The sequence below is a fragment of the Rhamphochromis longiceps genome, linkage group LG6 (genome assembly GCF_057381845.1).
Source record: "Rhamphochromis longiceps isolate RC_006_pf linkage group LG6, R_longiceps_female_GT1.1, whole genome shotgun sequence".
Taxonomy (NCBI): domain Eukaryota; kingdom Metazoa; phylum Chordata; class Actinopteri; order Cichliformes; family Cichlidae; genus Rhamphochromis; species Rhamphochromis longiceps.
The window spans coordinates 6767383-6782106 of record NC_140562.1 but is presented as its reverse complement, the minus strand read 5'-3'; the positions used below and the strand labels follow the sequence as shown (position 1 = coordinate 6782106).

The following is a 14724-nucleotide window of genomic DNA, read 5'->3' as shown; positions in this document are numbered from 1 at the left end:
CATAAACACAATAACTGAACATGCATTTAATTTTTCCACTTGTCTTGATATTTTATTTTTTAATGAATGAACATGAATGAAAATGAGAGTGAATAAAAGTTGAGAGGCACTCGGTGTATGCACAAGATGTACAGAAATAAACTACAAGAATGATTATTATTTTCTGAAAGTTATTCATAACACAAATGCAAAACTTTGGCCAATAAAAGTTTAGCCTTTCTGAACGAGAATATTCTAGATATGCAAAGGTTTTAGTGCTCCCTTTTAAACACTCACACCAGACAGAGCACATACAAATAGATAAAGAGACACTGACATACAGAAAAGCCTATGAAGAGACTCAGGGAGGGCCGACTCTGTCTGTTCTAATTCTTGAATAGGAAAATGAATCAAATTATAGTAGAATTTGTTTTAAATAACACTATGCATTATGTAAACAGAGTTCAGAAGTAAAGCAGCAATGAAAATATGCACAGGCTCATGGAGAATTTTGTTTTATCCAAGTAAGGCACACACTGATTAAAGCAGAGTATAAGAATATATACAGTAAAAATAATCAAAGTTACTGTAACTGCTGAACACCACGATATCAGATCATCCCTCTGTTCCTGTGCTACTGCGAGTGTAACTACCGCCCCCCTCTGCACAGCGCAAGGCACAAGGCTCGCGTGCTGAGTGAAGCAGAAAAAAAGTGCGAGAGAGAGAAAGAGAGAGAGGGTGAGAGAAGGAAAAAAAACCCCACGGCTTGCAATAAGGAGCCGGCTCGCGTCGTTCACGTCAAAGACCGGCTCTAAGAGCCGTTTCGTTCGTGACCGACACATCACTATACTGTCGGCATCAGGACCAGCAGAGTCAACCTGATGATCTTCATTATGACTGAACTCAGTAAAAATAAGACCACACACAGCAGATCTGTGTAATGTACAATTTGGTCAACACATTAGTTTTATTTGCGGTGCTGTGGTGGCACAGACTTTGTATGTTAGTTCACATGACTGTATAATTTATTTTCATTGACTTAAAATGAGCAACATCCTTTTTTGTTATCCTTTTGTTGTTACTTTTCCCTGGCACACTCTCTCACAGTCTGTTCTCTAAAACCTAAAAGAGGAATTATGGATTTGATCAGCTGGTCCCTAAATGCAATTGACACCCCTTTCTCAACGAGAAGTTTGGGCTTGGGTGAGCCTGAGTGCTGAAGATATCTACCTATTCGGAACCATGGTAACAGGGTTCTGATTGGAGCTGGCTTGGCCCTGACTTATCGAAGAATTAAGAAAGCAGAACCGGCTGTTCAAACCCCCACAAGGCTGCCCGCTGGGATTGGAACATTGGGAAGAGGCGTGAGTTTCTCAAAATGGGCTCATTGAGTCAGCACGGATAAGATCTTGGAGAGGCTACGGCTGCTGTGAATACTCAGAATAAGATCTCTGACTGCAGACTGGATGACATCTCGGAGGGGCTCGCTCGGAATAAGATCTCTGGGCGCAAATTGGATGACATCTCGGGGAGGCACACTGCCGTGAGTTCTCAGAAATCGGCTCCTTGAGCACAAGAAATGACAACATCACAGAACGCAAGTATGGAGAAGCTCGCGGCTCTCCAACGGGAGATTGAGAGACCAGTGTTGGACTGTAGAACTGCTTTGAAATTCATATGAGCTGTTCTCAAAAAGCCATCTCTAGACCCAGCAGTCTTAGCTAATTATAGGCCAATCTCAACCTTCCTTTCATATCAAACATCCTTGAAAGAGTAGTTGTCAAACAGCTAACAGATCATCTGCAGAGGAATGGTTTATTTGAAGAGTTTCAGTCAGGTTTCAGAGCTCATCACAGAACAGAAACAGCTTTAGTGAAGGTTACAAATGACCTTCTTATGGCCTCTGACAGTGGACTCATCTCTGTGCTTGTCCTGCTAGACCTCAGTGCAGCGTTTGATACTGTCGACCATAATATCCTATTAGAGCGATTAGAACATGCTGTAGGTATTACAGGTACTGTGCTGCAGTGGTTTGTATCATATCTATCTAATAGACTCCAGTTTGTGCATGTAAATGGAGAGTCCTCTTCACACACTGAGGTTAATTATGGAGTTCCACAGGGTTCAGTGCTAGGACCAATTCTGTTTACATCATACATGCTTCCCTTAGGCAGCATCATTAGAAGACATAGCATACATTTACACATGCAGATGACACCCAGCTCTATCTGTCCATGAAGCCAGATAGCACACACCAATGAGTTAAACTGCAGGAATGTCTTAAAGACATAAAGACCTGGATGGCCGCTAACTTTCTGCTTCTTAATTCAGATCAAACTGAGGTTATTGTACTCGGCCCTGAAAATCTTAGAAATATGGTATCTAACCAGATTCTTACTCTGGATGGCATTACCTTGGCCTCCAGTAATGCTGTGAGGAACCTTGGAGTCATTTTTGACCAGGACATGTCCTTCAACGCACATATTAAACAAATATGTAAGACTGCTTTCTTCCATTTGTGCAACATCTCTAAAGTTAGAAATATCCTGTCTCAGAGTGACGCTGAAGAACTAGTTCATGCATTTATTACTTCCAGGCTGGACGACTGTAATTCATTATTATCAGGAAGTCCAAAAAACTCCCTGAAAAGCCTTCAGCTAATCCAAAATGCTGCAGCAAGAGTACTGACAGGGACTAGAAAGAGAGAGCATATTTCTCCTGTTTTGGCTTCCCTTCATTGGCTTCCTGTTAAATCCAGAATTGAATTCAAAATCCTGCTCCTCACATACAAGGTCTTAAATAATCAGGCCCCATCTTATCTTAATGACCTTGTAGTACCATATCACCCTATTAGAGCACTTTGCTCTCGCTCTGCAGGCCTACTTGTTGTTCCTAGAGTATTTAAAAGTAGAATGGGAGGCAGAGCCTTCAGTTTTCAGGCACCTCTTCTGTGGAACCAGCTTCCAGTTTGGATTCAGGAGACAGACACTATCTCTACTTTTAAGATCAGGCTTCAAACTTTCCTTTTTGCTAAAGCATATAGTTAGGGCTGGACCAGGTGACCCTGAATCCTCCCTTAGTTATGCTGCAATAGACGTAGGCTGCCGGGGATTCCCATGATGAACTGAGTTTTTCCTTTCCAGTCACCTTTCTCACTCAGTATGTGTTAACAGACCTCTCTGCACTGAATCATATCTGTTATTAACCTCTGTCTCTCTTCCACAGCGTGTCTTTTATCCTGTCTTCCTTCTCTCACCCCAACCGGTCGCAGCAGATGGGCCCGCCCCTCCCTGAGCCTGGTTCTGCTGGAGGTTTCTTCCTGTTAAAAGGGAGTTTTTCCTTCCCACTGTTGCCAAAGTGCTGCTCATAGGGGGTCATATGATTGTTGGGTTTTTCTCTGTATCTATGAAGCGCCTTGAGGCGACTTATGTTGTGATTTGGCGCTATATAAATAAAATTGAATTGAATTGTTCGCACTAAAGTAAAAAGCACCATCACTTCATGCGGATAGCCCTTTGGTGCCAGTGGCGGTCTCGAGGCTGGAGCCGAAAAACAACACCCTGATAACGACTGTGTTTAGTCTGTTCCTTCCCATTCCATGCTAGGCCACCTGGGTTGGCTGGTAGACTGTTTACTTAGCCTGGCAGGACGAAGGACACTGTCTCAGCTGAACTATGGACACGCACACACATACACTTACACTGATGAGCACACACTCATCCCCCTCCCTTTCCAAATGCCTTCGATGCTTGTTTCCTGCGGGGGAACACGGCGGGTCTGTGTGCCGCGCTGGAATGGTAGCGCTGTGCAGGGCGGCTGCTCTGCTCGCTTCGGATTACTCCTCACCCCCCACCCAATCCTGTGGCTTGTCATGTCTTTCACAATGTTGTGCCGTGGACATTTATGTGCTTTTTGTGCAGAGGAGTTTTTTTGTTTCCTGTTCTCATGCTGTCCTACCATGGAAGCACAGCATGAGAAGAGGTCTCTTTTTTTCCTCTTGTTCTTTCCCATTGTTGTGTACATTTCAGTGTTTTTCTGTAACGCTACCGATCTCCGACCTGTATCCCCATGTGATGTCTGTGTTGTGTGCGTAAGGTGTGTGTGTGTGTGGGGGGGGGGGTCCCATTTCACTGCAGGGCAACCTGCATGTGGCGAATAAAGCTTTGATTGATTGATTGATTGATTAGTTGCCAGGTAGAAATCCCTGTTCTTACATTGTGAAAGTTTCAGTTTAGATAGAAAGTGTCAAACTAACTAGCCATAGCAGTCAGATGTCCTCTTATGTTGTGGGCTTTGCAATAATAACTCCCACTATGTCAAGTGTGAAGTCAGTGAAGTTTCCTCATGATGCTTCTGCTGAAGTCTTCATTCTCCTTGTACCTGGTATAATTAGCTGCTTTGTTAGTATTGCTAAAGAGTCACTGAACTGCTCTGTGTGTGGGGAAGCTTTGGAGCATCTGTGGGACAATGTGAGGAGAAACAAATTAATATGAGATAAGAGTTTGTTCTCTTTTTTCTTTCTAGATGCCAGTTATGCTTAAGTAAATGCTGGACCAGGAGTTGAGCTCATCAAAATAAAGCATGTATGGATTAATAATTATTTGTACTGTAAAAAATGCATTAATGACTTAATTTACTATAATTCTCTTTATTTAGACATTAGTAAAATAACTAAACTATGTAAATGATTAGCAAAGATTTAGGGGCGCATTTATACATAGAATGATAAAGATATCTCTCAAACATCTGTTAGGGTGTTAATAAAACCTGTCCCTGGATTAAACTGGGATGTTACTGCATTACATTAAGAAGCTCCTAAATAACTGGCTCATCCTTGATGTAACTCTTCATTCAGAAACTTGGATAAAAAATGCTGTCTTCATTGTAAAATGCATCAACTAATTATTTATTGGTAAGTATTAATTCATGAAAAGCTTTATCTCAATGAATACAACTCTCCTGGCCACCCAATCAAAATTGCGCTGCGAAAAAAAATGAAGCAAACATTTGATCATCACAGTACAACACCAAATCATTTAAACTTTAGAGATATCATTGTGTCCAGTTACAAAAAGCATAAACCACTGTGAATCCATAGTGGTGTACAGTCGTGGCCAAATGTTTTGAGATTGACACATATATTGGTTTTTCCAAAGTTTGCTGCTTCAGTTTTGATTATAGCAATTTGCAGATACTCCAGAATGTTATGAAGAGTGATCAGATGGATTGCAAAGTCCTTCTTTGACATGAAAAAACCCATTTCCACTGCATTTCATTGCTGCCATAAAAGGACCCGCTGAGATCATTTCAATAATCTTCTCGTTATCTCGAATGTTGATGAGCACAAGGCTGGAGATCATTATGTCAGCTGATTGAGTTAGAATAGCAGATTAGATGTGTTAAAAGGGTGACGCCTAAGATCCTTGTTGTTCCTGTTAACCATGGTTACCTGCAAAGAAACACGAAGGAGCATGCCAGGGCGAATTGGAGAGGTCAACACTGCACGTATTGACTCTTTGCATAAATGTGATGTAATCGTCAATAAAAGCCTTTGAAACCTATCACGTGCTTGTAATTATACCTCAGTACATCACAGAAACAACTGACACAAAGATCTAAAAAGACTGAAGTTGCAAAATTGGTGAAAACTAATATTTTTGTCATTCTCAAAACATTTGGCCACAACTGTAGTAGTAGTGTTATACTGTGATGACTGCAGCAATTTGTGTAATATAACCCAAAGCAGAGAAAATACGCATAAAGATGTCCAAAAAGCTCATGAATATGGCAAAAGAATCTGTTGGGCCTGGGTACTTTTACCCCTCACCATGAATGTTTGAGTGCGGTTGCTTAAATTTGATCTGAAATTACTTTTCTATGCTTCGCCCTTCTTCCTCTCAACTTTTGAGTCAGTTTCTTTAGCAATAAAGTTTAATAAATTGGTTCATTTCATACACAAAAAATGTACAGAAGGGTTTAGTCTTTTAGCAGTTAAACTCTCCAGTTCAATATGTGAAATTGTCATTAAGTCAAATTGGTGATGGAAACATTTAAACATTTTTGCCAGTTAGCAACAATCTGCCGACATCACTTGAAAGAAATACACAGATACACCTGTGTGACTTCCCTTTAATGAATATTAACATGAAGTTTTTTTGTTCCGTTTTCCATCCCAAATCCATTTCGAGTTTCCCTACATCAGTCTACAGTTGCTTATAAGCAGATGTTTAGTTTATTATACTTTTAGATGAGAAGTTCAGGAAAAGATCAACAAAACTTTTTCTCTTAAAACAGATTAGTCGTGAGCTAAGATTACCAGCTTTTCCCCCTTTCAGAACAAATGCAGAAATCCTTCGTCATCAGACCATCTACCATCTACAGTGTTAGTTTAACAAAACAAACAAAAAAGCCTTTTCTGAGTTTTAGGAGTCAAGATAACTACATACAAAGGTACTTTTGGCTGTTTCCTTGGTTCTCAAAGGATCCCAGCAGATGGATCTGCATGTTTAGTTTGGCACAACCATCCTTTAAATCTGGATTTGGGACCAGCATGAGTACACTAGCAATAGCCGCTGAATTTCATTTTTTTTTATCTTTTATGTGTAAGACAAATGTGTTAACTCCTAAACTATGTTAACAATGTACACTATTGACACAGTGATTCTTTAATAACGAAGTATTGATGTGAATAAATAATTCTTTTTTTGAAGGCTTTGTACAGTTACGGTGCCAGACTCAAACCCAACTTGCCATTAAAGAAAGCGGTCACAATTTTTTTGGTGGCTTGGTTGCCGTTTTCTACATTATTGTGAATTTTTCAAAATCACAATAATTATGAAGAAAACAAACCCAAACCTAACCCCCACTACTGTACGTGCATAATAAACACACAGTTGAGCTTGCCATAGGCCTAGATTCTGAGCACAGCCTGAAGAAATTGACGAGCTACATTTATTTTGGATATGATGCAAAGCAAACAAAGGCAAGAAATCAAACCTCACAGCTCGAGAAGAATTTTAGTTCATAATTTTTCATATTAAAACTGTCTTTATTAAGTTAATCTCTAATAAAATAAAAGGAGGAAAACCAGAACACAGCAGAAGCCAAAAAACAAAAAAACAACGAAACAAATTGGAATGTACTTCAGTAAAGAAAATAAAAGCTCCAGCTGGTCCAACAGGGGGGCTTTATTTCAACCACAGTCAAATAAAGCACCGCTTTTATATATATATATATATATAAAGATATTTTATATATATATCTATATATTTATATATATTTATGGTTTTCATATACACCTTCAGGCAATGACTAGAGAGGATTCTTTACAGAATCAAGTTTCTTGTGGTTCTCTTCATTTACAGGTAAACTTAGTTTCTGGATAATTAAACCACAGAAAAACTCAAGGCAACTTTTCTTGCCTTGTTCATAAAGTACAAAACTGGCACAGAGGACAACCTTTTTTTTTTGTTTTTTTTTTTTTGTTTGTTTGTTTTTATACACAGTAAAAATGCAATAAAATTAAATTACATACAGAGGAGACAAAAGTTCTGTAAACCTTTCCCCTTTACAGCAAAGCTCAAATAAAATCAGTATAAAACACACCAAGAAAAAAAACCAAAAAAAAAAAACCCACCAAGCCCACTCACCCACCCACCCTTTAAAAAAAATGTGCTGTAGTCTGTACTACTTTTTCTGCTTTTCTTCTTTATTTCTCAAAGGAGATGTTGGCTCTGCGTGGAGTCGCAATCTTATAATGCGAAAAGAGCGGCGGGAGCCGCTGAAGCTGGAGAAAGCGTCCGACTGAACATCGGCAGAAGGCAACAAACAGCAGCACAAAACCAGCAGAAGAAGAAGAAACATAATGAACAGGAGAAAGTTTGTTTCCTCTGAGCTGAAGTCAGACGTCCATAGCAGAGAGAAAAGGGGGGGAGGGAATTCAAGATATGGCGGTGGTCAGTTGATGATGTCATGAAGAGGGCTGGCCTTTAATAGAAAGTTTGGTAACAATGGCAATGGTGGCTTCCACCGTCCTGTACAGCATGTCCAGCGTGTCAGGTGGGGGGCCAACGCTCTGGAACATCTGTGAGGAGGAGGAGGAGTGGCTGCCACAGCCATCTGGACCCTCCCCCACCAGCCCTGATGGGAAAGCAGAATCCTCTGAAAGGGGTGGGGCCGGGCTGCTGCTGGTCTTAGAGCTCATCTCCTTCTCTTCCTTCACCTCCTCTGAGCAGGTAGACACGGCCTCATCCCTTCTCCCCTCCCGTTGATCTCCCACCTCGTCGTTCTCCTCGCGTGGCACCACATGTTGCTGCAGCTCAGGCTCCTCCCCCTGGACAAACCCCTCTCCCGTCTCCTGCAGCAGGGAGGAGGAGGAGGAGGAAAACGAGGAGGATGACGACGAAGAGCCCTCCATCTTTTCCTCTTTGGGAGAGGAGTCCAGATTTCTAGAGGAGGTGGGCATGGGGTCAGGAGAGGGCGGATCCTGCTCAGTGCCTGGGTCGATCAGTGATGAGGAATCTCGTGTTTCCGTGTCTGAGGTGCTTGTGGGTGTTAGCGCCTCCTGTTGGTCAGGCTTTGGATCACTGCAGGGCGGAAGAGTTGAAGAGGAGGTGGAGGCGGCGTAGAGCTGGGCTCCTCCATCTCCGGCTCTGTCGTCATCACCGCTCACCCTCCGCCGCTTCACCGGGGTCGCCCCTTCATCCTCAGCTGACAACAAACAGACTGTTACTGAAAGGAGCCACTATTCTACATCATTTACAGCACTGACTTTAAATTTTTCACAAAGTCTACTTTGTTGAGTCATACTCCAGATTATTCTGCCTAAATGGTCAACCCAAAGAAATGTGCTCAAATTGAGGTTGTGTTTTGGTTTAGTGATTGAATGGCATGTTATACCTTTGCATTTGTGGTCTTTGGCCTCCAGCTCTAGAGTGCTGCGTTGCTGGAGACAAGCACGACAGCAGCTCAGAAGCTCTTGCAGGGCTGGGAGGAAAGCTGGGTCAATGGCCTGAGAAGGCTGCACAGACAACAGCAACATCAATGCCCTCAGGTCCTGACAAAGAGAAGAGAGATCAAACAATGAGAAAACAGTGGCACCATGTATCAGGAGGACTGTTCTATGAGTGTGTGCATGCATGCATACAGCATTGAGCAGGCTGCTGGTCTTGTTAAGCTCCAGGCGATGAGCTGCCAGTTCAGGCTGCAGACTGCTCCGTTCACTCAGCAGGTTTGTCACCAAAACACCAATGAGGTTGGAGCAGCTGGGACCAGACAAAACCTGGACCTACACATACACAAATTTTTATTCTGTATTTAATTACAAATTAAAATGCAACATCATTTGGACAATCAGTACAAACTGGGTACAACCTTGATCAAATGTAGTGACTATTTAGGATTCCTACAAGAAAAGCTGAAACTTTTTATACCTTGTGCAAAAAGCAGTTAAGGAAGGTGTAGGCCACGTTGTTGTTCAGAAAGGTCCTCTCGTCCATTAGGATACATTTAATGTACTCGCTGAAGGCTGGGTCTTCACAGAGCAGCTTCACACACGTTTTAGCCATAACAGACTGAAAGAAGAGCGAGATGAGAAGGATTTACCATTGTGCTGCTGTCCATATCCAAAGAGCCCGAGTCTATTAACAAGGCCTGACCTTAAAAATGGTTGAAATGAGTGAAATCAGAGGAACGCAGCTGTACCTGTGACTGACAGAGCTCTGTCCACAGTTTGGGGAAAAGCGCAAGATGGAGGGGAAGTCCTTCATACGCTATCAACACACCTGAGAGGGAGGCAGAGCATTAACATGGAAACATCTATGTTTCTGTGCAAATTCATGTGTGCTTGCAGACAATTTACGGTTTGATCAGTATGCTATAATGATAACAGTGGAAATACAAACACGTACTTAGCTTGACAAGTGTATCTGTGAATTTCTCACAGTTGATGGCAACGCGACACAGCAAGTGAATGAACTTATGGTAGGACAGGAAATAATCCAGCAGCATTCGATCGTACACCTCATCTTTACCCTGAGATGGACACAAACAAATATTACCACCAACACCAAGCCTCTGCAGGTACTGAAGGTTTTCTGTTGAGGTTTCTTTTACTGCTGACACAAAACGATTTGGAGCAGGAACAGATAACCGTACCTTGCTGCTCTCCACCAGTGAAGGCAGCAGACACATGTTCAGCTCTGGTCTTGGAGGTCGGATGTTGTTTTTGGCTCCCATAAGTTTGAGGTTCTCTCTGCATGGCAGGTAAGGACCAAACGACACTGCACAGGGACAATTAAAAGTCAGTGAAAAGAAAGCCAGATTTTTAATTTAATCTGAAAGAGTTTAAGTAAAGATGAACCAGAGATTTTTAAAAGTCGAAACCACTGAAGGTTTTACTTAAAAACCTTTTGGATTATAAAAGCTTAACTTGAAGAACATCAGACAGTATATTTGTCAAATATGTACTGTTCAAACGGTGGATGATTATCATTAAAAATGGCCCAAGTTTCAAACACTGAGACAAATGTTCATGTAAGTAATCTCTGTTCTACTCTTTGGTTACCGTTTGATGTCACTGTGAGACAACAGGCCTCATATACTGATGTTTACCATTAATATTTTGTTGTTACCACGGTGCGTATGCTAGTAAATCAAAATTGAAAAAAGAAAAGAAAATATAGAAAAAGGTTTGGAAACAAAGCTGATATGAAAATGACTAACAGTCAAAAAGAAAAAGAACATTCAAGGAGAAGCTGTGACATCTAGCAATGAACGGCATCATGCAAAGCTACCATGTTCTTGGGGATCCATTTTAAGCTATAAAACAAGAATGCAAACCAAAAGAGGACAATCAACATGAATAATGAGGAGAAGACTTACTGGGGATATTGCTGTGGTGGTATGTGCAGTGGTTGTGTTGTAAGAAGGGGACTAGAGTGTGCAGGAAGTCATGAGGACTCAGCAGAACGAGTTCCTTCAGCACATCTGCAACAAGAACATCACGTTACAGGACACTTTCTAAAACTTCCAATTATTTCTACATCTGACCCGTTACATTTTTAGAGAGACGCAGATATGTATTCTGCTAGCCAAATTCTACTCTGTCTCAGCTGGAACAAAGGATGATTTCTGTTTTCTAGAGTTTGGCTACAATAGTTGCCAAAAATGTACACACAATCACACAGAGTCAAAAGTGTTCATAATACTCAATTCAATGTGATCACTGGTCTTTAAATTGTAAGGCAGAAACCCTTCAAAAATCAGACAATCCCCTGTGAACAAGCACTTAGTGAAGATTAAGAAGGAGCGCAGTAGTTTTTCCTTCCCACGCTGAGCTCTTTGGACTTTCCCATTGTTCTGAGCATTGGTGAGTCCAATGAATGCTGTCAAACAAATCTTTCTCATCCTGGCAAAGACAAACTACCAGTTGTAGCCAATCACAATCACTAATGAGATCACAGGACTTGGCTTTATCAAGTTAGCACATTGTAGGAACAGTTCAAATAAATGTTTAAAAGCCCCAAATTACCAGGACATACATGTCCATAATAAGTGTATATAAACATCTGACCTAACTTAATATACTTGAATGTTAGCTGGTGGGTTATCAAAGGTGAGTGTTACCCAAGCAGGCGTTGCGGAGCTCAGGTGGGCTATAAGAGTTCAGCAGAGTGAGAAGCTTGTGGGCAAAGTCAATCCTCTCCTGCCACTGGATCAGAGCCTGTTTCACATCTGGGTAACAGGAGAGAGAAAAAACAAAAGATCAGCACAAATACGAGAACACACATCTGCAGATATTTTACTCTAATACAGCCCTTTGTAACCAATGGAGTTGGTACACTGTACCAGAGCTGCTTCTTGGATGTTCAGAGTCAGATTCAGGGACATTTCATGTTCACTGGTTAAAGTTTGTGTATCATAATTTCTAAACACAAAAAAATTGTCATTTTATAGGAGCTAAAAATACAAAGTGGCTGAAGTTAAAGCTATCCAGAGATCAGAGCCAGCTGTAAGCCAGCAGCCTCGGCATGAGCAATGGAAGAAAAGAAAAAAACCAAAGCAGTTATGAGAAAAATGAAGACTATTAAAACGGTGAAGTCTGGTGAAATGATGCAAGTAGTTAACATTTGTATTTACTATATGAATCTGTAGCTGTCAAATAAAGAAGGATGTACAGCAACTCATTTTTTCCAGTATCAGAGCACTTTTGTTTCACTTGTATCTACTTGTTGAGCAGATACTAAAGTCACTGCTCAGTTTTGTTATGAAAACAATATTTCACATTTGCAGCAGTAACTGCCCAAGAAAAGTGCAATCAGTGCATCTCCAAATATGTTTCAGGCATTCGTTGTTTTCCTGACATCGTTGTATTATACTCAGTCGTACATAGCATTTGTATTTTATTCTATTCTATTGTGTACAGTTGATTCTTATCCTATTCCAGTGTTTTTCTAATTTTTGCTATGTAACTTTGCACTGTCCACTTTCTGCTTTAACAAAACACATTTCCCACCAATAAAGGTTATCTCATCTCATCTTCCCTAAGGTCACATTTTTTGCACATTCATTTACTTCATGCCAGACAGATCAACTCTTCTGTAGTGTAATGCTGTCCTGGGGTTTTATGTCTTAGTATGGTCATCTCCTTTTTAATGGCAAAAATCAAAGTAGTGATCGCACAACAATCATCCAACTAACCACACCTCTTTATGAACAAGAGCACAGCAACTTCAATTAATAAGACTAAAAAACTACCGGATCCAAAGTGACACTCCTGTGCTACGAGTCAGTGTAGCTCACTGCTGCACTATTTCAAATCTGGCAAAATAACCACAAACAGCTTCTAGCTCTGCATACGTACTATCAACAAATTTCCCACGTGTGGGACTAATAAAGGTTATCTTATTTTATCTTATCAAGTGAAAACTGGAATTCACCTACAGAGCCTAACTTCTTGCTAACATGTTGCATTAACTACAGTTTCATTTTACAGCGCCACATCACAACAGCAGTGGCCTCAAGGGCCTTGATATTGTAAAGATCCTGCAATTATAGAGAAAACGCCCAACAATCACATAACCTTCTTTGGGCAAGCACCTGGTGCCAGTGGGAAGGACAAACTATTAGTTTTAACTGTTTAACCTGTGTTACTATTACATGTGTTCGCCCTGTTAAACAGTAGGGGATGGTGCACACCTTTGCGCTGCAGGTATGGCCTGGTGGCTTTGAGGACAGAAAGAAAGATGGAGAGCAGCTCCACCAAGTCTCCAGTGACGTGGCATGCTGTCGCCTCATGGTACATCATGTGCAGAGTGTTGAAGGACTGCAGGGAACAAACAAACAGTGCACATAGCTTTACTTATTAGATTTGGAAGGGTTAAAAAAAATGTAGTAAGCAATGAAATGCAAATTTTATTTTCATGTACATATACATATTTTAAATGCACTTGTAATATACTATATTTAATTTTATCTTTTTAAATCCAGATATTAATGATTCCCTTTGGCCTGTTTTAAATATAATGCCAAAAAAGGCAGATGATGCATGAAAATGAATTGGATTATGGCAGCATAGAAAGATGAGACGATAGCTTAATTTAGCAATTCTTTTTGTAATATTTAGAAGAGACCTGGATTGTACCTCAGTCATTAGGATAAGTCCTCTGTTGAAGACTACCAACAGTCGGTCCTCGTCATTCTCCAGCAGAACTCTGAAGGCACTGAGAGGAACAGCACAGAGAAAGGTCAACTTAGAAAGTAACGTCAGTAAACTTTCCAAACTCTGATACAAAATGGACAGTTTCTGTGACAAACATCTTCACCAGGTTACAAAAACAAGCTTCACAAGACCTTCAGTGAGAAAAGTGTGTGTGTGTTCTTACCTGATAAGTGTGGTCCAACAGGAGCGCCCATCCAGACAGCGGAGGTAGCAGCTAATAGTGGTCTTCTTAAATTGTTTAATGTCCTCCACTTCCTCTTCCCTCATCTCAGCTCGCTGCGCCACAAACAGCTGCATCAAATTGAACAGTTCCTCCACTGCCTGCAGGGAGAAGCACATCAGCGGTTATGATTTTTACATTATCACAAATAAACATAACCAAGGCAAGATCTTTAACCCTTTAAGACCTACCATAGAATCAAGTCCGCCAGAGCTTACTTTATATTTTTACATGCTGTAGAGCCATTTTTGGGAGCATTTCAAGTTGCTATACATCAATACAACTGTTATAGCCCAGATTTTAATAATATGTCTGCATTAAGTCCATAGTAACTACATTAATTGCAAAAAAGTGCAATAAACTACAAAAAAAATTGAAAATCGTTTTTGTTTTTTTTACATATATTTCTACTTGGAGAAATTTAAGAGGCTTATCCCTCAAAACTTTAAATACAAAAAAGTTGCAAAAAAATAGAATAGAAATTTATTTTTAGTGTCTTCATAGTTTTATTTTGGAGATACACCATTTTTTATATACTGCAGGAAAAACGAAAAACAATCCTATGATGCAAATTTGCAAAGAAAACAGCAGGTGCATCAAAATAAACTATTTCCAGCAGTGCAATTCGAGTTCTAAGCATCCCAGCAACTATTCAGAAAAGCATAAAGTCAAACATGACTTATAAAAACACCAGTATAGGCTCTTAAGGCCTACAAATAAAAAACTACATTTTCCGCGAAAATGACGTCACTTCTGGTTTCGGCCAGGAAATGGTGGACATGCGATAGTTCGCGCTGACGTCTGT

The 14724-nt window shown here is 40.6% G+C and overlaps 1 protein-coding gene across 3 annotated transcripts in view; it reads right to left on the bottom strand.

Annotated features, from left to right (window-relative positions):
- Positions 1-7360: 7360 nt before the first annotated feature.
- The window catches only part of usp34 (ubiquitin specific peptidase 34), a 55538-nt gene continuing 48174 nt past the window's right edge, over positions 7361-14724 (bottom strand). For all 3 annotated transcript variants that reach the window (XM_085409070.1, XM_085409071.1, XM_085409072.1), the window contains exons 67-78: positions 13863-14020; positions 13622-13700; positions 13177-13303; positions 11605-11712; positions 10861-10965; positions 10135-10259; positions 9888-10011; positions 9682-9761; positions 9411-9551; positions 9125-9265; positions 8878-9034; positions 7361-8688 (exon numbers count right to left, since the gene is read on the bottom strand). In XM_085409070.1, the coding sequence (XP_085265196.1) occupies positions 7949-8688; positions 8878-9034; positions 9125-9265; positions 9411-9551; positions 9682-9761; positions 9888-10011; positions 10135-10259; positions 10861-10965; positions 11605-11712; positions 13177-13303; positions 13622-13700; positions 13863-14020 (2085 nt within the window). In that variant the 3' untranslated portion in view covers positions 7361-7948. The remainder of the gene's footprint in view (positions 8689-8877; positions 9035-9124; positions 9266-9410; positions 9552-9681; positions 9762-9887; positions 10012-10134; positions 10260-10860; positions 10966-11604; positions 11713-13176; positions 13304-13621; positions 13701-13862; positions 14021-14724) is intronic.